Below are 25,531 nucleotides of genomic sequence, written 5' to 3' on the forward strand. Positions count from 1 at the left end.
CTTATGCTTCACAATATTTTGTTAATAGAAAAAATTAGCTTTCATCTTTCGCATCAATAAATATCCATTAAGAAATCAACTAAATCTACATAAACTTGTATACAATTTAAACAGATGTTATTGTTGATGTATTCAGGTACGATGGAATGGTCTGTAATTGATATTTAACTATATTCCAGGTGGTCATCAATTTAATATTTTGTTGTCACATTTATAATTATCAAGTCTATGTATGAACTCAGAACACTGTTTGAAGGCTTCTTTTTTTTTCTAAACTAACTTTGGTGAGGCTCATAGTGTGGACATTTTGTTGTTGAGTGTAATAGACTGGGACTTTTTTTTTTATTATCTTAAACTTCTTTTAAATATTGTGTCTCTGTCAACACGAACTAAGAAAGATACGTTTTTATCGAAATCTTTTAGTAACGTACATTCATAATAATACTGGACCAAAGTGATTGACAAATTAGAAGGTTTCAACATGGTGTTTAATTATAATCATTTTATACTGTTAAATATTTATTTAAAATTGAGAAATGGATTTTTGTTATTTTTAAATTTTGGTTTCAAACTGACACATATTTTATTTACATGCACAACAGACCTGTATATTTTGTACAGTTGTGTATAATGATATATTGTACTTAAATTTAGTGAGTTTGGTATTAATAAATATATTTATTATTGTTCTCACGTCAAGAATTCATTTTTGTAAATTAAATTATTGTTACCTGTCAGTGGAGCAAAGAGTTGAATTCTATTTCTCTTTAGGGCCTAACAGCATTAGGGCTAGTGAGGTCTAAGCATTTCCGACATCAAAACACCGAAGTTTTTATGCAGCCAGTTTTATAACTCACCATGTCAACTTATTTCTTTGTAAACACACAATGTTGAAAATTGTCTTAGGGGAAATTGACTCATAAGTTGACATGTTAAATATATCAGAGGTTGTTTCTGTTAAAGCAACAATTTAGTCAACCTACATTGTAGCATTCTATATTCTTCTTCTTCTTAGACTGTCAGTTAGAGTTGAGCCTTCGGCTCTTGGAACTCTAGGCCAGCAAAAGTGTATAGAGCTCCCTCTCACAGGCCTGAACAGTGTACACTGTTCTGTCTGATGGGTGAAGAGACCGTATACACTAAGACCCACGCCATTTATGTAACAGCCCCTGGATTGTGACAAGGTTGTGGGAGCTTTTTTACAACGCTGCACAGTGCAATGAGGATGCTCTCGTACCCCCTTAGGCACCCCCACGGGAGTCTTGTTTTGCCTAATCATTTCCTCTTACGATCGTTTCCACCCAGGGCCACTAGTAGGCAGGGTAGCATACCCGGGTAGCATTGTATATAAAATTGCAGCGATAAGCAGAAAGGATCATTACTTTCAAGAGCATGTTGTGACTAGACTCACATCTGTTCTATATGTTGAAGATCTCTGAGGCTAAAATAAACACCTCTGTGATGTCACCTCTTTTAGAATTCAAACTAGAATTCAGGTCAGCGAGTTCAACAACTCTGTACCCTTGATATTCTATCATAACTGTAACACCATGTGATCCAAGATAACATTTGATTCTGTATATATGTAATATTATTGTATTTAGAGAAACAAAAAAGTTTATCTACAAAATATTAAATTTATAAATTTAATAAAGCAATTTATGAAAAAATTATTTTTTTTTGTTTTAACTTGTATTAGTTTCCTTTCTTAGTATTTTTTAGAAGTATTTTAAAATTGTGTATTTCTACAGTCTACTTTGTCTTATTTCTGTCTCTGTTTCTTGCACACAGAATGTTAAGGATGTAATCTTTTTTTTTAATTAATAAAAACAAAACTTATTAACAGAAACAACATATTTCACACAATAGTGATAGCTTTAGCCCTGGTATAGCTGGTATGGATAACTAATGATGTCACCTTACCCTAAATCATTCCTATTTGTCCCAATAAAATCATTCTTCATTATTACACTTTTTTCTAAATAAGCTGGTTTTAATTTTGGTATTTGAATAGTACCTATTTAGGTTGTATTGTTTGTATTTATTGAGTCTAGGAGTTGAATTCTTGAAGGATTATGGAGCATGACATGGTCCAAAGCAGCGGTTCTCAACCTTCTAGGTTTGGCGGGCCCTTTTTACAATCCCCCACTCTGCCGCGGACCCCCACCTACAAACACACATACAGCAACAGAAGAATAGACAAAAACAATTCATTTTTTTCGATGGTCTTAGGCGACCCCTGGCAAATCATCAATCGATCCCCAAAGGGGTCGCGACCCACAGGTTGAGAACCCCTGGTCTAAAGTGTGCTGATGTGCCTAAGCATCATACTCTCATAATTCAACTTACAGAATCTTGTTTGAGTATCTAGTTCATTGTCAATTTTTGTTCTAAAATTTCTCTGGTATGCAAAGAAAAAAAATTTTTTTTTTTTAACCATTTGTTGTAATCCCATAATGTTCAGTCCACATCACCACTGGCTGAAACATTGGCATTATTTGTAGTAAATTGGAGCTTACAATATGGATTGAAATGTCATAATTTAGCTGATTTTTTTAAATCTATTTAATTTCACAGTTGATGCTAGTAGTTCCAAAATGCAGCTGTAGGCTTATACTTAAGACTGACTTCCCAAACAAGCTAAGCCTTGAAATAAAGTGTTTTTTTAAAGGCATTTATTCCTAAATAGGAATACGATTCTGGTTCCATTGCTAAAACGTTACAAGTTATATAATTTGTCACACAAATTAATGAGAATTATTTCAGTCTTTAATTTAGAGACTTGTCATTTTTTAATTAATTAATTTGGTGTCAGCAGGGAAAAAAAACGACAACACAATTTTAAAAAAAAGTGTTTATTCATGAAAGGTAACAATCAATGTTGACCAGATTTATTTGAGATTGTAAGCCAAATATTCTGTCTTTACTAAGTATCTGGACTTTTTACTCAAGGAGCAAAGATAACAAACATTCTACACCAACGAAACTATTTGTTACAATAGAAGTCAAATTAATAATTGTGGTATAGGCTAGTCTTGAAAGGAAATAAATATGTTGACTATTTCTTTTCGTTTTATTATGAATTTTATAAATAAAATATAACAATAAATATACCAAGTAAATCTTGTAGTCCCTTGAAGATTGGCTAATTTTGCATTAGAACTTGGTGCTTACAATGACTTGTTGAAGGAAAGAAGTGTGTATCATATAGTAATGAAATGCAACATATTGAATACACGTCTTATAATAAAAAAAAAGAGCTAAGTTCCATATAGTCAGAGTCCCAATTGAGACAATTTAACAGGATTACATTATGGAAGCTCAACAAAGATTATTGGCCAACGTTGATAATGGAATTGAATGGTATAAGGATGCAGCAGTTAATATTGTATTTGGTATCAAGATCAAGTAAGCAACTGAACAACTGGAGTCTAGCTACTGACGGGAACGCCTTCTGGTTGGGTTTTCTGGGGCTCACAGTCCAGACCTTGGCCATCCGACTGACCATCATCCCTGGCTCCATGTTTGAGTGTCCGCGTGAACTCTAAGTAATCGAATTGACCGTCTGCTATGGGCGCCCCATGAAGAAGTTCATCCACCATATCTTCAGTCCAGCGGTCACCCATGGTCATCAGACACTCCCGGAAGTAATCCTCTGGAATATGACCTGATGATAAAAACCAAATGTATTATATATCTAGAGAAAGAAAACTACATCTAAAGAAAGAATATATGAGCAGAAAACGAATTGTATAGCCAGAGAAACAAACTAGAGAATCGATATATTGTACATTCTTTGATGTTGTCTTCCCATCGCTTTCTCTAACTATTCTTCTTTTTCCTTTTCTGTTCCTTGAAGGAAGGTCTTTGCAAGCCCTGAGGACCTTGTGATGTGGTAATAGAGTTTAAGTATATGTTTTCTGACAGGTCATCGAGTGGTCCGATTGCTGTATTAACTCTGTTTCTAATCTCTGTATTGGTTTGGATTTAACGATGGTCCCGGGTTAACACCCTACCCGCTCCCATCCCCCTTTGTCCTGCGGGAGGTTTGGACTAGGAAGTAGAGATGGGAATCGAACCCAACTTTTAAAGTTCGGGTTCGGTTCGGTTAGATTTAAGTTCGAGTTCGGTTCGGTTCGATGACGAGTATAGTTCGGGTTCGGTTCGGTTCGGTCAGGTCTAAGGTTCGGGTTCGGCTCGTTTCGATGTTATGAAATTATGTAATAGCAAAATTAAGTTACAAGGTTTAATGCAATTTATCAGTTAAAACACTTTCATTTGAATTTTTACATAAAACAAATACTTTGCAACATATAATAGGCCTATGGGCAATACTTTTCCCAAAATAATGTTGCCTACATACATTTTAAGCGTTGTAAAAATTTCTTAATGGAGATAGAAATGAAGATGCGTCAGGTTTTCGCTCAAGTCGGCAAGTGGTTTAATTCTGGGCGTGACTCAGCGCTAAGCGTATTGTAACCTTTTTCTCTCAGTAAGAATGATAATTTTTTAAAAAGACTAATTTCGATGTGCTTTCTTTCACAAAGCACCATTCATCATAATAAAAAAAAGTCGAGGGCCATATGAAATCTAATAACAAAGAGGCAGACCTGGCCAATAAAATTATGCAAGGGACATTCTAGGTAGGCCTACATATTGCGCACGTACTTCTATAATGGGCGTGATCTTTTTTAAACAAATATTCTTCGTGTAAAGACGTCTCTATCGAGGATTTTTTTTTCACACATACGTCGTCACTATAATAAATTGCAATATACGGAAGAAATTCGACTATTCTGAGACAAAAAAATGCAGAAGAATCACAATAGCGGAGATGTTTTAAAATGTTTACTTCAAAACGTTTTGACCCATATTGTGCATACGCGCCTCGCAAAAAAGCAGTCTTCAGTTGACAAGGTCTTATTAGAAGATAAAATGACATCTCCTACTTAATATATTTTATTTTTTTTAACATGTAATTATACCAATATTCAGATAAGTTACAATGAAAATAAAACATTTTTTCGACGCCCCCTCTTCTTGTTAGTTGGTCGTTGGTTTGTCGCTAACAAACAGCTAGTACAACTGAACCAATAAAGGCGTTTTATATTTTTACCGGTAAGGATAGTATAGAGGGACTTCTTATGGTCCGACAGTTACGCTGGGCAGGGCATGTATCGACCACCTGCGGACAGTGGTTATGCTTGCCCTGGATGTGTCAAATATGTAGGTCACATCTGGGACTGCGCAGCCATGGGAAAAACTGCATTCCTCACTAATCTTCGGACTCGAAGACAAGCCTTATAATAATATTTAAACTTAATATTATTATTATTGTGAACAACTCAATATAGCCTAACTGTTATTACAATATTCACATACTTAACTTGAGATAGAGATGTAATATTAATGAAATATACTGATATTTAAACGAAATCTAGGTCACCACAAAACAACGTCTTTACTCTTTCATATCTCAAAATTGTCTGCCGTTTCACATTTGCATTACGTTAATTTCATCATACTCAATGCATAAACACAAATCACTCGCTTAACCTCTTCTTACCGCCACCAGGAAACACACACACACACACACTCTATGACACCCCTTTTGTCAGGAAGTTGCGTCTCCCCATCCCCCAATTCAAGGTACTCGCCATCCCCACCCACGGGGGAGGACCCAAAGTTTGAGAAACGCTGCATTAAAAATACTGATGATCAATAATGCAAAACAGAATAATAGTAAAAATATTCAGGGGCGTAGCTAGGAATTTTTCATCATTTGGGGGCTGGACCTCTCTGGTGGCCCCTGCATTTTGCGTAATATTGAATATTTATTGTAAAAAAAAACACTCATTTGGCCCCCCCCCTCAAATGGGGGCCCAGGGGGATTTTACATTTCTCCCCCTCCCCCCCACCCTTGCTACGCCACTGATAATATTCCAATATGGAATACTTAACAATTTTGTAAAAATAAATCACTAAATATAAGATAATTAAAATTTATTTTAAACTAGAACAGAAACGAATTTATTGTAGATGTATATCTACACTCTATAATCGGCAAAAACTATTCTACTCTCAACTAACAGCCATCTCAAATAATGACATTGTACTTACTAGGTACTAGACTGTAACTAGAGTCTAGATCTATATATAGATCTAATTAGAGGGCGCCTATTCGACTCAAAACCAATATTGCAAACAGCCCGGGAAAATTCAAGGCCATGGGGGAGTCGGCACGTACGGAAAAACCCATGGGAATCTTAGCGCGCCGCTTTTTTTTTCTTTTTAAAGTTTTCAAAATATCCCCCCCCCCCCTTTTCCAAAGTATAATGGAAATCATTAGGATTTAAATAAAATATTTAAGTAACTTTTTTATATTTTTTAAAATCAAAAATATAAAAAAAAGGATGTACAAATTGCAAAATTAATTCGGTTAAGAAAAGGAGGGTTCGTTCGGTTCGGTTCGTACCAAGCAGTTTCAAAGTTCGGGTTCGGTTCGGTTCGGTCATAAGTGAGGTTCGAGTTCGGTTCGTTCGGTTCGGGTTCGGTTCGTTTCCCATCTCTACTAGGAAGTAAACTATCTTCAACTCTGAAGGAACATCCGAAACATGGAAAACATTTTAAAAACAAGCATTTTACAAACACTAAATAGCAGTGCCGGACTTAACCATTGTGACCAAGAAGTCATGAAAAGAGAGCAAGTAATCTACTATGTATATTCAACCATCACTAAATAGCAGGGCCGGACTTAACCCTTGTGAGGCCCTATGCAAAACGGATTTCGTGGGGCCAAGTTTGGGTAGGGAACAGTCTTCAGAACAGAACTTGATTGGAAAATAGTTTTTGTAAACAAGGTTATGGAGAATTTTAACCTTGTATGGATTAAAACAGAGACAGAGAAAGAGAGAGAGAGGGAGACAGAAAGAAACATTGAGAGACAAAGAGAGAGAGAGAGAGAATCAGAGAGTGAAAAAAAATGCCAGAATGATACCTGTATGTCTGTCGTCAAAACATGCAAACGCGTTCTTAATGACTTCTTCCGGGTCAGTTCCGTTCAGCTTTTCTCCAAAAAGTGTCAAAAACATCGTAAAGTTGATGGGGCCTGGCGCCATGTTGATCATTAAATCTAGGTCATCGTCTGTAGGGTTCTTGCCAAGGGAGGTGAACATTTCAAAAAGATCCTCCTTGTCAATGTATCCGTCACGATTCTGGTCAATTATGTTGAAGGCTTCCTGTGAATAAGAAAAAAACTGAATCATATTTTTGTATAAGAATTAAATAATGAATATGTAAATGAATATTAATGACAGAGGTTCTAAACTTTTGAAGACAAGAAAACCATTATTTCCCAAACTGTGTTCCGAGGAACCCTAGTGCTACGCGAGGCCTGACTGGGTGTTCCACTAACCACTGGAACAATTACGTAATAGACCTACACATGAATTAGTCTCTAAGTAAATGCAGAAAAAAAGATGTGTATAAGTTCTTCTTGGTGCTATACTATGGCCTCCTTCAGTCGCGAAGCGACTATGGATTATCTCATGGAACTAAGATGAATGCCTGGGCATTAGCTGTGGTCGGAACGATGTCGCCCACACATCAGTTCCCCCCTCTCCACGCAGCGGATGTATCCAAAGGAATGGCAATGCCGATGCAGTTTGGGGTCAGCAGCGTCGCAGGTTTTGCCAGGGTTTAGCACTATGTGCTGCAACTGCCTTAGGGTCGCCAGCTCCTGATTTTTCCTCAGGGTTGACTCCCGAAGCCTTTCCCATGATTGGGCATAGCTGTAAGGCAACAGAAGTTTGAATTTAGAGTTTTACTTCTCCTAGGTGGCTAACGAGCCCCTCCTGCCCGAAGCTTACAGGTTAAGGCGCTAGTTACTCGCCCCTTCTCCTGTTAGTTAGAACAGTTTCGCCGGGCTCAATATCTGAGTCACACGTGAAGGCCAAGAGTTGGACTGGTTGTCAGAGGCTAGTTGAGACGCATGTCATTAGGAAGTATTTTATAGATAATGGAGTCTTTACATCCATTACCACAAAATAAATTCTATAACATTACTATGAACTTTCAGCTGATCTAGCTCTAAATTCTGATTTGAAACAAAGATCCAAAGATTAACTTTTAAATGATTTCTGGCCGAGTTTGTCTGAAGAGTTCCTCCATATTTAAAAACAAGTTATCATTATTCTACTTCCGTTATTATGGCCAATGTCTAGGGTCCTCAAGAGGTCCTAAAGGTTATTTGTGTGAAGCAGGTTTTTCTTTTATGTTGTAACAAAGTCAAAGTAAAGAAGAAAAACTGAAACCACATCAGATGCTAGAATTCAGATTGCTAATATCATAAAATTATGTTCGTCCGGTAATTTATACCATAAGTGTCATTATGCCATGTAAGATATAATAAAACAATTAACCACCAATAATTAATTATCTAATTGGTTAATTTTTGTGATTGATTCATGTCTTGTCAGGTTCAATGAATAATTGTGAGACAGTGTGAGTTGATATAAGCTTTGAAAAACAGTAAAAGCCCTCAAATAACTTATTATATTATTTATAAATTCTCCACTTGGCCAACATGACGTCATTGGTAAGAAGTACCTTTCCTTGACACACCCACGAAGCCAGAGAACTAAACCCACAGCTCACCCCAAAAAATAAAGCTGTCTCACGCCCGCGCACACACCCACACGCTCATACAGACGTTTACTCGGCACGCGCACACACACACACAGTGCTGTTGACACTCTCGCTAGGTCTAACCTTAAACTCCTGTATCTGGGCCTGGTTGAACATCGCGAATACATTAGATGTGTAACGCTGGGTTCTGGTCCTTTGTTTCTTCTTGGTTCTTGTGCTAGACATTTTCGTCTGGAGAAACAGTTCAGGCAATTAATGAGTTATATTATAAATTTTTGCAATACATATTTCCATAAACTAAAACTATATTTTCTAACCCGTTTCAAAAGTTATTGTTATTTTTTTTTAATAATATGAATATTATTTGATCCCCCCTTCTTCAAAATAAGCCTAATCGTAACAATTCTTCCGCCAAAACAAATAGTTCCTTCATGGCCCACATAATTACAGCTAAAGCCTAATAGTGTCGGTATTACCATATTACCATAGGTCTATATTTTTTTATCTACGACGCAGCCTTTTGTGCTTTTTTGAAGGGCGCAACTTTCATTCGGCTTACATAAGCGTCAGTAAACTAACAGCTCGTAAATGGATTGACGCTCCACTTCTGCTAAATTAGTGTAATATATAGTCTATGGTTGTGGGTCTTCTCACGTCCAATACCGTTTCGTCGAAACTTGACGCGCTGTTAAAAGATAACGCTGATCCTGTGTGCTGCCATTGAACAGAAAATTAGAATACAACCAACCTAGTGCTTCTGCGACCACCCAATCTTATCTTATAAATTACAGACGTTACTTCAGAAGAGAAGACAATTACGTTCTACGCGTATCTATGTGTCAATCTAGCCATGCTAGACCTGTGACGTGGCAACGAACTATTGGTCTGAACTGCCCACAGGTTGTGACGTTGCAGGTCAGTGTTTAGGCCTTCTATGACGATTGGTCTCGAACTTGTGTACAGATACAAAGAAATGGTTGATACGCTAAGTCTTTTTTAAAAGTCACCTGACTTTCTTTCTTTCAACTTTTTAGCACTGCGGAATTGACGTTTCTGAGCTGTTAGGTTTCAAGTTCATATTTTTAAATAATTTTAGTTGGCAGCGTTGAAGTTTTATTAACGACCTTGACATTGTTTAGTTTATCTTGAAAATCTCCAATAGTTCTAATGTGGCTATTGATAGGGTAGACACAGGCCCGGAGTTAAGTAGGCTATGGGGAGCCCCCAGGGCTCTAGTTTTGTGAAGGCCATTACACTTTTTGGAAAGCCTTAAAAAAGTTCCACTTAAAACACGTGCATGCCATACTTCAGAAGAAATAAATAGAGTACTTTTAAATAATTTAATCTCCTTTTCCCTTTTTTTTTTTTACACAAATATTTAATATGTATATTTTAGTTTAGTTTTTTTTAGGTTAAAAACAAAGTGTATATCGTTTCACTTTGTGGAGGGTGAGGTCTTTGATAGGTGCAGTGTCGTAAATTCGGAGCTGCATTGACATGTTACGAGCTTGCTACAATAGGGCACTTAATCACGGCCCTGGGTAGACAAATTTGAGCGGGTTGGGTCAGTGTGCTGTGTGGTTAACAAAAGAATCGGCCACCGCTAACATGTCCCATCCCTGCTGCAGGAAGAGTTGCTTCATCTACCACTTCGGAACTGCAGCGGCTTAGTTTCGTGTCTTAATATATTTTGGGATTCTCTCCCCCCCCCCCCCCCCCCCACAAAAAAAAAGTGTGCGAAATTCTAATTAAGGATGACAAAGTTGAGAAATAAACACAGCAGGGGAGATAATGAGAGAAGTTTTGGTTCAAGGGAGTTAATGAAATTGGTATGGTATTCAGGATGGAAACACGAACACACTAATATGTTTACAATCCACAGAAAAACATGTGCGCATAAACGATATGGGAAATTGGCGAACCTGCATAAAGATTTGTACATATTATGTATCTTTCTTTTCTTGAAATAATCAAAGATCTACCCGAAATTTGAACATCTTTTTAAATTATTCGCAAGCTAGCTCTTTTCTTTAAATAAGCAATAATTTCCTTATAATTATTATTAATAGAAAATATTATATTGTATTTTATCATTGGTCACCTAAATAAAACAAAAAAAAATCTACTTAAAATTAAACCTTTTTTCGAAAATATCCGCTAGCGGCGGCCGAGCGTGGCTCTTTTATTGCAAAAAGGCAATGTATGTTTCGATATAATAATTACTATATTGCAAACAATCACAGTGGTGCATGTACAGTGATACATATTTGCAAGGAAGGAGACCCCATTTGTGTACAGGGTCCTCAGACTTGGGCATTTAGAATCACTGAAATGCATCAATGCATTTCAGGACTTAGTCATACAGCTCTGTACTGTTACATACTATTGTAAACAGGATGAAAGTTCTATATAGCTTCTTGTATTCAAATAGGATCTATATCTATCTGTTGAAGTTTATTTATATAATTTTTCTTTTTTTTATTTTTCTCTTTTTTTTTAGGATACCTCAGCTTTTTTTTTTTAGTTTTTGACGTCAGTTGTCGAGCTATTTACATTCTAGTAATCCCTGGGCTTTGGCCTCTTTTCTTTGACTCTTTTGGGCTCTGCTTCTTTATTGTGTTTTGTTTTGTTTTTTTTGTACTTTTTAAAATATTTTTTTCACTAGTAAAAAGGTACAATTTAAATAGTTACAATTTAAAATAAATTAATTACAATGTGATCAAACATAGAAGTGGAAATAATTACATTAAGGTTGCCATTGTATTTTATCGTTATAAGTTTACTATATATGATATTATTACTTTAAGTAAAAATTATATTAAAAAAATACATAGCTTATACAAAGAGAAAATTTTAAAAAAAAAGTGACTAATTGTTTAGTTAATTAATCCTATGAGAATATTAACCTTAAACTTGATAACAGTTTGAAATCTGATGTTTATTCGTGGTGTGTGATGCTAGCTGCTAGTATCTAGTAGCTTCGACATAAATAACACATAAACTCAAAACTATAAAAAGGTGTAGAGTTTGATGAATAATAAGATTTGACTTTGACTGATGATGTAGTAAGTCAGTAATAAAGCCACTATAGATTATAGATATAGATTCTATATAATTATCAATAGATATATACATAGATACATATGTTTACCTGTACAATATAAATGTAATAACCACTGGATCTACGATGAATCACTCTGCTGAGAAGCAATCCCTAGACTATAATATCCGAGTTACACCAGGCCAGAACAAAATGGCTACCGACCTCTTGAAGCCGAACACACACGTATGAGTAAGACACAGGGGCAAGAGTTCTGGCATTTCACGTGAATGAGCATCTTTGAAATAAGAACACGAGGGAAAGGGGGGATAGACCTGCCTGACGTGACCTTTGACCCAGAGTTATCACGTCTTGAGGTAAAGCATTGGTGGTTCTCTCCCTTTCGTTCCTGTGTAGCTAAAAATATCCATGGCTCACATGCGTTAGGGTTGGAAGAAAATATAGTTACAGAAAGTTATCACTTTATTCAAACTATGCACATTTAATTTATTTATAGGTTATACCCGCAAAATTTATACATGTTTATGTATGAAAATGAAATAAAATGTTCCCCTTGCGATTTAAAGGAAGGATGATGTTAAGATCATCTGTTTCCATAGCCAACGAGCAAGGTGTTATATGGCCAGCACTGTGGCCAGCACAACGACCAACCGCCTTTACTTTCTCCACTTAAAGTCAGGTACCCATTAGAGTTGGGCACCCTGAAAATCCATCAAATTTACAGCCTTGAATACATGAACAGGCTTGAATACATGAACAGCCTTGAACACATGAACAGGCTTGAATACATGAACAGCCTTGAACACATGAACAGGCTTGAATACATGAACAGGCTTGAACACAGGAACAGCCTTGAATACATGAACAGCCTTGAACACATGGACAGCCTTGAACACATGAACAGCCTTGAACACATGAACGGCTTTGAACAGATGAACAGCCTTGAACAGATGAACAGCCTTGAACAGATGAACAGACTTGAACACATGAACTCTCTTTTTGCTCTGGAACTCCCCATTGTAATTTCTCTAACATAGACTTTTTTGATTTGGAAAGGCCCACTTTATATTGCGCCCCTGACACATATTCGCACTCATATTTAGACCCTTTAATTCTACACCAATTCTAGTATCACTTTTACTCATCAGCTTGTCCTCCATCCACCACCCCGCCAACTACATAAAGGCTAGTTCTTCAAATACTCCATGACTTTTCTTCGGCTTGTCAATTCAATCTATATTATATTTCGATTGTGACCCCCCCTTCCCCCTTTTCCTTTGGCTACTTTACGTCAATCGACCCCCAAGGTTGTCGCGACCCACAGGTTGAGAACCCCTGCTCTAGACCTATCTTATTAATGCTATTAGGAGTGGTTTTCTTTTTTTAACTTACACCGCGTCAAAACTAAGTAGAAAAAGGGAAACGCTAGCTTTAAAAAGGCAAAATTTGTGTGAGATTTTTGTATTTATAGATATAAACTGCGGCCTTTTGGGGAAATTCAGAAAATAAAATACAAAGTGTAGATAGAAAAAGCTTATAGATTTTTTTTTTGCGAATAGCAGCCGTCAGGTTGCGAATCTGTCAAAACGGGTTCTTAGAAAGCATTTAGGAGGTAAAAAGAAACAGAGTACGAAATTTAATGCATGTCAGTGAGACAGTTTAACTCTTTCTCTCCGTAATTATTTACCAAGTTCTGGTAGAATCAACGTTGGTATCGTCAGTTAGGAGAGAAAGAGTTAAGTCTATAAGAGATCTTGTGATCAATGAGTCGGCGGTAACTTGCAAATATACAGCAGATTTAAAGATTTGGATATTTTAATTATTTTAAATGTTATTTTACTTTTTTTAAAATGTGACACGCAAACACACACTCACATATGTATATGTATTCATAACAAACGAATATTCACATTTGACTAGAGTAACACCATTAGTAAAATCACTAAATTTAGAAAGCCTTCAGGACAGAAGACTCAAAAGTAAAGTAGCAATTATACATAAAACACTGAACCATAATCTTCAAATACAAAAACAAAATTTAATAAAATACTCTGAAAGACACAAAAATAAAGGCATTTTCCTCGTCCAATATGCTAGGACAAATTTGTACAAATACTCCTTCTTTCCTAGTGCTATTAGAGCATGGAATGGGTTACCTGAGCTAGCCAGGAAAACCAGTGACTTGGCAGAATTTAAGTCATTGGTTAATATGCATGACTAAATGCATGACGCGTAGGACGTAATCATCTTCTTTTTTGAAGTAACGTCTGTATTATATAAGATAAGATAAGATATATGTCTCCTTTTGTCTCGAAAGGCAATGGATGCGCCCAAATGAGTCACTGGTTTTGGCTTAATATTGAGACGGGGCAGAATCTGGTGTGGCTAATCAAGCCAATTCTAGAACGGCAGACTTTGCCACAATTCGTACATGTGTATGCCTCTGATTCAGGGCTAGCGGACAGGGCAGCTTTCTTTTTTTCCCCTCTTGATTAAGGCTGCTTCAATTCTTTTGTTCTCAGCAAGGGTTGTCCCAGCACGCACAGTCTGTCTCCATGCACTCCGGTCTTTGGCTATGTTTTCCCACATACTTTCGCTGATGCCTGTGGCTCTCATGTCTCGCTTGCAGACATCTCTATATGTTAGTCTTGGGCGGCCCTTGGGTCTGACTCCTTCCACAAGCTCAGCATATAAGATATCTTTCGGTATTCTACCATCTGGCATGCGGGTGACATGTCCGAGCCAGCGTAATCTTCTTTGTGTCAGGAGAGAATACATGCTGTTCATATTGGCCAATCTCAAAACTTCCTGATTGGAGACATGGTCTCTCCAAGAGATGCCCATTATGCGTCTCAGGCAGCGCAAGTGGAAACTATTCAATCTGTGCTCTTGGTACATGTATGTTGACCAGCTTTCACTGCCATAAAGGAGAGTGATCACAACACAGGCGTTGTAGATTAGGATTTTGGTCGCAGTGGTCAATTTACCATTTTCCCAGACGCGCTTGGAGAGTTTTGCCAATGCTGTGGTAGCTTTTCCTATCCTTTTTGTCAGCTCGATGTCTAAGTCTAGGTTACTGACAATTGTTGAATCCAAGTAGGTAAATTCCTGCACCACTGAAAGGGTGTGGTTCCCAATTTGTATTACAGGTATTTCTGCGACGTCTTGTGCCAGGATTTCGGTCTTGGAGAGACTTATAGTAAGGCTAAACTCTTGACAAGCAGCTGCTAAGGCGTTCACTAGCTTCTGTAGACCTCAATGTGAGTGAGATACGAGTGCCGCGTCATCGGCAAACAGCAGCTCCCTTATCAAGATACGACACCTTTTCGTTTTGGCTTTAAGACGTGCCAGGTTAAAGAGCCTTCCATCGGATCTGCTATGGATATATACTCCGTCTTCCATGGATTTAAAAGCACTGGTTAGTACGACTGAGAAGAAAATGCCAAATAGTGTAGGGGCCAGTACACATCCTTGTTTTACACCGCTCTTAATGGAGAATGGTATGGAGGAAGAACTTACAAACTGAACAGTGCCCTGCATATTTTCGTAAAAAGCTGACACTAGTTTTCTTAACTTATTTGGGCAACCGATTCTCTCTAGTACAGCAAACAGACCGCTTCTGCTAACAAGGTCAAAGGCCTTGGTCAAATCAATAAATGCTATAAAGAGGGGCTGCTTTTGTTCTCTGCTCTTCTCCTGTAGCTGCCGCAGAGAGAAAATCATATCTGTTGTAGATCAACCTGCCCTAAAGCCACACTCCGACTCTGGAAAAACACTGCGACAATGGATAAACATAAACTCTGGATAAATATATATATATATATATATCAAACCATACTTTAGTTGTCGAATAATTTATGTATAAAACTACGGTACACAAGATTTGGGGTTCTACATGTAATAAAAAAACTTTTCTTAACTTTTGAATACCTTCGTTTTTGGGAAGGTCTCTCGTAATCTTTAATAGAAACATTCTGCTATCGTAGCTACGTAACATCATTCACTATAGTGCATATGATAAAAAATTCAACCAGTCTAAGGAAATGTAATACTCCATAATCTAAGTCGAGATTGCGTGACTGGACCTTCGAACCACGCATTACATCCACTGCAAAGACCACTAGCGGATCCAGAACTTTGGAGTGGGGGGGGGGCGATTTTTTTCGAAACCCTAACCCTAACGCCCAGTAAACCCTAATTCTTTGCATAAACGTGCGTACAGCACAGACAGACACACACAAACACACACACACACACACACACATACATACATATATACATACATACATACATACATATATACATACATACATACATACATATATATCATTTCTCAACCTTCAGCAAAAAAAACAAAACAACTGGGGCAGCGCTATAAGGTTTTCTTGTGGGTTCGGGGCAAAAGCGTTTTCTTGCTTTTTTCACCGCAGAAACGTATTCTTCTGACATCTTCAGCTCTTTATTCATCAATGGAGTTCGGGGCGAAGCCCCGACGCCAAAAGCGTTTTCTTGCATTCTTCATTGCAGAAACGCATTCTCCAGACATCTACAGCTCATTATCCATAAATGGAGTTCGAGGCGAAGCCCCGACGCCAAAAGCGTTTTCTTGCTTTTTTCACTGCAGAAACGTATTCTCCTGAGTTCTACAGCTCATTATTCATCAATGGAGTTCTGGGCGAACGCGTTTTCTTGCATTCTTCACTGCAGAAACGCATTCTCCTGACCTAAAGCTCATTATTCATACTATTAAAAAAGGACCTTTCGAATAATGTTGTACTTGAAAAATATTCTAATATGAATTTATAGGCCCATAATACATGGCAAATAAAACCGATTTATTCCTTGAAAAGATATGATACCCCACATATTTAGATTTTTGCTTTGAGGATCGCCACTGAATAGAAGTTATTCGATAAATAGTATTCAAGAAAATTAAAGTATGAATTATAGTTATAGAGTTATAGTCCCAAATTTATTTAACTAGAAAAATATCAGATTGAGTAAAGGTTGGGAAAAGGCGACTAGGAAAATATTATCTGGGTTTAGAACTCATCTCAATCATGACTCTTATACTAAAAAATTTTGTTTGAATTCTAACTTTTCCAATGCAAAGTTTTTCTTAAAATAATTATGATAAATTACATAAACTTTGTCTGAAAAGGGAAGGGGCGGTAGAGTGAAAATGATTAATCCTCGCTCCTTTAATAATTTCTGCTTGATTGCATTTGGCATTAAAGAATAGGGGTGGGGTGACTCGATATAAGAATTTAATTTATAGTATATATAAATTATATTAGTGACAGATTTTTTTAATTTTGTAATTTCTTAACTTAATACAAAAAGAAAAAGTATTGATTTGTCTGATGGGGGAAATGCGATTGCGTGTATCGCCCCTCCCACCTGGTACAACCCTTTTTCATTTAAATTTACTAATGATACAATTTGAGATTAGAGTGTGGTACGACATAATATACAATGGGTCACATATCAATACGTAGTTTATATTATATAGAATAGATATTAAACTAATATTGTTCACAAACTATCATTCTCCACAAAAATAGGACCGCCCCCCCCCAGGGCTAGAGTGGGGAGAGCAGTACATGCAATCGCCCCCCCCCCCCTCACCCCACCGAATCGGCCAAAATACCAGAAAGGAGCGACATAATATAAAATGTATATATTTATTCAACTAATTTTGTTCACAAACTATGATTTCTCCATAAAAACGGACCGCCCCCCCCACTCAAAGGGTTTAGATGGGAAGGGCAGTAGAGGTATTCGCCCCCCCCACCACCAATCGGCAAACAGGGAACGACATAATATAAAGATTGGTTAAAATATCAATAACAAACTGTACAAATATAGATATTTAATTGATTTTGTTAGCAAGCTGTGATTTCTACAGATAAATTGGACCGCCCACCCACTCGAAAGTTTAGGGGGGGGGCGGGATTGATACCAACGCCCCCTCCCAACCCCACCAAATCGGGCGAAATAATCTAAAAATAGGTTGAAATATAAATAATTAGTATATATTTTTAACATAAGTAATAAATTCGTATACAAATTGTGTGATTCCTATACTAAAGTTCCCGAAGGGGGGGGGGGTCGGCCGAATGGGGGGGTGCAATCGCCCCTACCGCCCCCCCCCCTGGATCCGCCAGCGGCAAAGACTAGACATTACTGAGGATGGGCAATAATATTCTAGAGAAGGGTCCATTGTCTTGAGTTATTTTGGAGAGCCGTCTTTTCAATTACCTGAAAGTACGCGGATTTGGAGGTGTCTCCTTGTCTCTATTTTAACACACTGAAGAAGAAACACAGTGTTGAATATCAGTTTCAGTTTCAGTTTCATGCTTTCAAATTCAATTCAATAACAAATGAACAAGCGATGAACAAATATAAAATAGAAATCAATTTGTCGAATAGAATAACAACTTGACTGACATTTAGTATAGTAAAAAAAAAAAGTAAGTTAAGTTCCCTTTCAGACATTGTGATCTATGGGGAAGATGATGTGAAAGGCATCTGTTTCTGTGACCCAAGGTTAACGAGGGTGTCATGTGGCCAGCACAACGGCCAACCGCCTTTATTTTCCCCCAACTAATGTCAGATACGCATATTAGATGTGGCTGGACTCATTTGCGCCCCAAAGCTCCCGAAATTTAAAGCCCCAGTCTTCACCAGGATTTGAGCCTGGGACCTTCCGGTTTGGAAGCCAAGAGCTTTATCTCTCGACCGCGCCTCCATATAGTATAGTAGCTTAGTTTGAGAGTACCGTGAAAATAATCCCAGTGGGAAATCCACTTGGAACAATGACCCCGATAGAGAGCTCCACGTTCCCATTCGAGGCCGCTTGCCGAGTACACCGAGGGAACCCAGCCTTTTTCTTTCTCTGTGCAACATCGTCCACAAAACAGCTCCTTTAGGAGCGATTTATAGATAGTGACAATTTTTTTTTTTTTTGGGGGGGGGGGGGGCCTTTCCCGCCTGTGCTATGGACTCGGTCCTTAGACACCTCAAATGGGGACTCCATTTCGCTTCTCTATTGCCCTTCTCTTCTAACGACCGTTTCCATCTGTCTGCCACGATAAGGCTGAGAAGCGTTGTCTAAGAAATGGCGATCCTAAAATGTACATGCATACATGAATGAAAGAAGGGCAATGTCTTCGATTCCCAAGGTTAAGGACGAGTGCTGTGTTTCACATGACTACGCAAACCCAATTACGACCTACATATTGTTCCGTAGAATAGAGGCACCAACATAGTTAGTGGCTTGCAAGTTATTTTATTTACTAGGTGTATTTGTTTAACCAAGTCTTCAGACTTCTTGTACTCTCAAATATGTCAACCCAGATCTGAATCTTTGATATTCCTGTATGTCAATAAATTTGACGAAACAATATCAGAAACTGATTGTAACTGATCCACATTTTTAAATGTCTTGAATGCTGTCAAAGCATAGGCTTATATATACTATATATGTATAATATATACGTCCAGGGCCGGCACTAGCAATTGCGGGGCCCTATGCGAAACGGATAGAGCGGGGCCTTGTCTGGGTAGGGATAAACATAATGTCAAAATTAAGATTTATTTATTAGAAAATTCTTTCGTCTTTGCAATAAATTTTTATTAAATGAAAGCTCACAGTGCTGATTTTTATTTATTGACACCCCAAAAATAACAATCTACGCCATTTTTCAGGAGATTTTAAAAATTTCAGGAGATTTCCAGGACTTTTTCGTATATTTTGCCTTTTCATGAGATTTCCAGGAGGCCCTTGAAAACCCTGTTATTACATATAATTTATAATGGTTTAATTTAATAATTACCCTTAGAACTAGCGCGGGGCCTATGAAAGCGCGGGGCCCACTGCGACCGCATAGGCCGTGTCATGTGTCAAAGCATGTGTCAAAGCATGTGTCAAAGCATGTGTCAAAGATTTACATCGTTTCGGGGCGATGTAAGTTTATACTTTTGTAATTGTTTAAGTTTTTTTTTTTTAAAGAACCTCTTCAAACACAAAGATAAAGGAAAACTACATCAAAGATAAGAAAGTTTCATTTTCAATGCAACATACATTCTAATCCTAGCGATGGCTTCCAAATGTAAAGTTGATGCACCAATCTAATTTTGTATACATCGTTTTTATAGAATTTGTTGTTTCGCATTTTGAATATGCAAATGAACATATGCCAATTAATGCTAAGTAAATTTATATAAGAATTTTATACAATTAAATTCTTACAGTCAACACGTTTTAGAATTTTTAAGAACCCTTTTAAGCCCCCTGTTGGTCATAGGCTCACTGAACCCCCCTCCGCGCCCTTTTTTTTTTACTCCACAGACCGCCCCCTTAAAAATATTCTGCCTAGGACAGCAGCTGACCCGGAAGATCATTAAAGGATATTGTTACGCAATCCGTCATTGCACCCTTTCAGTGTATGTGAAGGGGCTTAACTCGATGAGGGTGTATAGTAGTACATGCATATTTATTTCAAGGGGAAAGACACATCGTCATAAAAAATAATTTATATTAATTAATTAATTGATAATTATATTCTTTTTTTTTTTTTGGATTAATATTTAGAAATATTATTTTATTACGTTTTAAAAATAAGTTGAATAATATTGTAAATATAAATATATATACAGATATACATACACTTTTAATATTTCAAAAACTATAAGAAAGTTATTCTATGTACACGATACACTTCAATCGTACTTACGGTTTTTAGGCATAAGATAACATTCAAAATTGTAAAGGGAGGTTATTTTAGCTTAGGCAGAGACTATAAGGGGGTAGCCATCTTACAAACATCCGATAGATACAAAATCACACACACTCACAACGACAACAATGGGAGGGTAGTAATACTTAGAGTAGTTTCACAAGAACAGAAATACACACTAGTCAATATCTACGCACCCGCTCAGAGAGGGAGAGAAAAACGTGAGTTTTTCCAAAACCTCAATGACACACTACAAACCATAAACATAGGAGAACAACTAATAATAGGAGGGGATTTTAATTTTATAGAGGCACAGTTAGACAAACAATACACACACACACAATATCCACCCTCTCAGCCGGTAGCAGAAACACACAACTACATGGGAGAAATAGTAAACTATTTCCACCTGGTAGATGCTTATAGAAAATTAGAACCGAATGGCAAGGAAACTACATTAAGACACAGATCCTACCAGGTTGAAACCAGAATTGACCGTTTTTACGCACCCACGGACACCAACATACTTAGTGTGACACATTTAGGAGAAACCCTACATTACTCCGACCATAAAGGTGTACTTTTGGAACTTGGAAAAAAAATAATAAAAAGAAAAAAAAACAAAAGAATCCCATTGGAAATTAAACAACAACCTTTTGGAAGACCCACTAATCCAAAGAGTAATAAACCAACTCCTGCTAGCAACAACACAAGACATAGAAAACGAATACAAATTAACCAAGACGTGGACAATAATTAAAAATTCCATCAAACAACAATTCAAAATTTTAGCAAGAATCAAACAAACAAAGAGGGTAAATGAAGAAAACAGAATAAAAAATCTGCTTACTCAAACGCAGGATGAAATTGAAAAAACAGACCTAACCACACAACTTGAAGAGTTATACAAACACAAATATAGAGGAGCCGAAATCAGATGCAAAAACACCCAAATGTCGGAAGGGCCTAATAAATTATACTTGGCGCTAGAACAAAATACACAACAAAATAGAATAATAAACAACATAACCGACAAAGAAGGAAACAAAATACAGGAGAGTGACAAAATTATAGAAATTTTTACAAAACACTTCGTCAACATGTATAATGAAGAACAAACAGATACAGACGCACAAAACATAATTCTAAAACACTGTAAAACATTACCTCCATCAGAAAAACAAAAGACAAATAGACCCTTTACATTAGAGGAGCTGAGGGCTGCTTTAGACACAACACAAAATAACAAATCCCCTGGCCCAGACGGTTTGACATATGAATTCTATAAAACCTTTTTCTCCCAAATAGGACCCCTACTACTAAGACTATACAATGATATGTTAGAAACAGGACAGACGCCTGCAGACTTTAATCTTGCATACATCACACTATTACCAAAAAAACCTGAAAACAACACAACACCTAGTGACTTTAGACCCATTTCCCTTTTAAATGCTGACTATAAACTGCTGACCAAAATGATTTTTTTAAGAGTTAGGCCCCTTATACCCCACCTACTAGGACAAGACCAGTACTGTAGCAACCCGGAAAAAAATATAGACGAACTGAACCACTTTCTACGAGACATCATATATTACTGTAAAGACAAAGACTTGAAAGCAGCCCTCATGTCCATTGATCAAGAAAAAGCTTTCGACAGAATTGACCATGACTACTTATTCAAAATACTAGACAAGACTGACATAGACAAGACTTTGATAACATACATAAAGCTAGTCTACACCGATGCCACAAGTCAACTAATAATAAATCAAACACTAAGCACCAAGATTTCTATTAGAAGATCTGTTAGGCAAGGTTGTCCCCTATCCCCCTTTTTATACACCCTTTGCCTAGAACCCCTGTTAGAGAATATTAGGTTAGACAAAGAAATTTTAGGAATAAAAATCCCCGGTACAACCCCCGTAGTAAAAATTAAGGCTTATGCCGACGATACCACCCTTTTCCCCACCTCAGAAAAAGACATAGCTAAAATTATAGAGAAATTTACATTATTTGGGAGGGCGAGCGGGTCCAAAATAAACATTAATAAATCCTCAATTATGGGACTAGGTAGGTGGGAAATCCCCCCCAACATTCCCTTTAACCTTAAAATACAGAAAGAAATAAAAGTATGTGGCATCGTGTGGACTAGCAACCCAGCACACTATTGCCGTGAACAGTGGGCGGAGATTCTGGCCCACACAAAGAACGTGATTAGAATGTTTCAGTACATGGCGACAACCATATTTGGGAGAGCTATATTAATAAACAACTTGGTCATCCCGAAGATAATCTACTTAGCAAATATAGTAGAACCTCCTCCTAATTTCATAAACAACATCAATACCACTATCAGAAATTTTATTTTCAAAAACACAATAAGGAACATAAAACACACAACACTCATACAAGACAAAAAAGAAGGAGGTATAGGCTTACAAGACATTCACACAAAAATCAAAACGCTTAGAATAAAATTTGTAGGGAAAGTAGTAAGGACTCCCAATAACTTCCCCTTAGTATTATATTATTTTGGACTTAGACTAAACAAACTCCTCCCCATTCAAAACAACACACCCCATCATTTTGGTAACCATACACATCCATTCTATAGATCACTCACAAGACACCTACCCAGCAATGAAAACATAACACACCACGACTCAAAAACAATATACACTATACTCAGAGACAAGTTGAAAGAAAACCTAGAAGTTAGAATAAAGTGGGTCAGGGAGTTAGGGGTTAAACCAACCAACTGGACAGACACATTCACGCATTTACACAACAAATACATAACACCCAAAGCACGAGAAGTGGCCTACAGATTACTCTTCGGGATGACCCCAATAAAAGGAAGACTTTCAACTACAACAGGGTCCAAATATACCTGTGCAATTTGTAAAAAAGAAAACCAAAACCCAGAGAAACACTTATTTAGTGAATGTGAGCTGGTTGAGGAAGCAAAAAAAACTTTAGAAGATATTATTGACGCAAACAGTCAAACCTGTGCAAATGTAAATACTGCTATTTTCTTTAACAAAGTACCTAAAGCCATAAATAAAAAACTAAGAGACATCAATGTAATTATTTTATCAGAATATAGAAACCTTATTTGGAATACCTACTTACAAATTGTCTACCATAATAAACAATGTGCTAAAGTATTATTAGATCACATTTTTAAGAAAATTATTGAACGCAAAGTGAAACAATATAGCGCTACATAAAAATACCAAGATTGTCCATTAACTTAAAGAAAAGGGAATATATATATGAATATGTGTATGCGAGTGTGTATGCGTGTGTATAGATATATATCCTAAATGATCCTTTTTGTATGTTAAAAGACCCTGTAACCATATCATTAAAAAAGCTAGTACTCAAAATATAAAAAAAACAGTGATCGCCCCTTAAAATTGACAAGAGTTAAGACAATTCAAGACAATACACAATCACGAAGGCCACGCCTTGACCTTGTGACTGTAAAGACTTTAACCAAAGTTTTGATCTACAAAGACGAGCGAGTTAGGCAGGAGAAAACGAGAGATCTCATTCGATTAAAACAGAGAATCATATCGAAATGGAACATTAGGCCGTCAAGTCAAGGAACGGAAAAAACAATGAGGAACCAGGAGCGAACACGTGAAAACCCAAGAAAAGGGAAAGAAAAGAGTAACTCCAAGAAATCAAGAACAAGGGCAGACCTTTACGTTTTATGTAAACATTGTTTTTCTTCTGTTGTTACTGTATTGAGAATCAGGCATGACCACATGATATCTAAGCAAACAATTCTTTGTATAAATTTGTACTTTTTAACAATTATGTTCATAGTAACTGTTTTCGAATATTGAAAAAATACCACCACTATCCGTATTGTGCATACCTGTGCAGTACACATATATATTATTTCTTACTACCTTGCAAACGTTTACAGTCTGTACATATATTATTTTTCTTCTGTTTTTCTAATATTGAGCATCAACATAACTTCATATCTCAACAAGCTTCTACATCAAATTGTTACTAAATTAGTATTTAGTTTCATTGTCAAAAGTTGTAAAAAAAAAAAAAAAAAAAAAAATTCTCCACTATCATTGTCAATATTGCGCATGCTTGTGCAGTCTACAGAGAAATAATATATTAAAGAGGGGAAGAGCAAAAATTTAAAAAGGGGGAAAAAAAAGAAGAAGGGGGAAAATATTCAAAAAAAAAAAAAAAAAAGTATATATATATATACATATATAGAGAGCTAAAAAGATACATATAAAATAACTTTCAGTACGACTCTAATTGGTCCCTGTGACCAGCCACAGAGAAAGTGTTTCTGAACAGAAACTCCCGATATACTGACTCTAGCAGACAGGATTTCCACCTTGATGATGAGGAAGTAGTTTTCCAAATCTCAAGGGAGGAAATCAAAAATTGTCTTTAAAAGGGAGACAACAAAAGAAACAATATAAAAGTTTAAATGCCTATGTTCGCATAAGTGTGTACACACATAGATGTGTATGCATGTTCGATAGAAGTTAATATAAAGAACTGGGGTAATGTAGCAAAGCACAAAGGAAATAACCATAAGCAATGTAGACAAAGTGGAAAAAAAATGTGACTACGATGTTTAAAATGTTTTAATATCATTTAAGTTTCTACTTTCACTCTTTGATTGTTTCTATTTAATTACCTATTGTTGACATTCTCACCACATATATTTTAAGACTTAAATTTCAAAAATATTCATTATATGCTATTGGAAAAAAATAACGCCATATACAAAGCAATTTAAAACGTTCAAATATTATGACAACCTAATTGTAACTATATGCATTGCTATGTTTTGCAATCATTGTACTTTAAAATATAACTACTTCATTTGTACGCTTACTAATAAAATATGCACCTTTTTTTATTAAAAAAAAAAAAAATAAAAAAATAAAAAAAAAAAAATAAAGCCCAATAAAGAGGCCAATAGCCCAAAAAAAGAGGCAATGCCCAAAAAAGAGGCAAAGAGAAGAGGCAAAGGCCCAAGGATTCCTGGGATGTAAACAGCTCGACAACTGAAGTCAAAAGCTAAAAAGCT

At 36.6% G+C, this 25,531-nt stretch overlaps 1 protein-coding gene across 1 annotated transcript; it reads right to left on the reverse strand.

Moving 5' to 3' along the window:
- Positions 1–2,839: 2,839 nt before the first annotated feature.
- Positions 2,840–11,965, reverse strand: LOC106058315 (myosin regulatory light chain 12A-like). Its single transcript, XM_056015192.1, has 4 exons — positions 11,798–11,965; positions 8,770–8,877; positions 6,998–7,238; positions 2,840–3,667 (listed from the first exon to the last, which is right to left on the reverse strand). The coding sequence occupies exons 2-4, from the start codon at positions 8,869–8,871 to the stop codon at positions 3,432–3,434; spliced, it is 579 nt and encodes a 192-aa protein (XP_055871167.1). The 5' UTR covers positions 8,872–8,877; positions 11,798–11,965; the 3' UTR covers positions 2,840–3,431.
- Between the last annotated feature and the right edge of the window lie 13,566 nt (positions 11,966–25,531).

This window comes from Biomphalaria glabrata, chromosome 17 (assembly GCF_947242115.1).
Source record: "Biomphalaria glabrata chromosome 17, xgBioGlab47.1, whole genome shotgun sequence".
NCBI classification, from domain to species: Eukaryota; Metazoa; Mollusca; class Gastropoda; family Planorbidae; genus Biomphalaria; species Biomphalaria glabrata.

Bases quoted from the DNA above. Each gene is read 5' to 3' on its own strand.
- LOC106058315 (XM_056015192.1), bottom strand. From the start codon at position 8,871: ATGTCTAGCACAAGAACCAAGAAGAAACAAAGGACCAGAACCCAGCGT. The intron at 7,239-8,769 runs GTTAGACCTAGC...TCTTATTCACAG, and splicing joins CCCAGATACAGGAGTTTAAG to GAAGCCTTCAACATAATTGA. The intron at 3,668-6,997 runs GTATCATTCTGG...TTTTATCATCAG, and splicing joins TTTTGACGACAGACATACAG to GTCATATTCCAGAGGATTAC.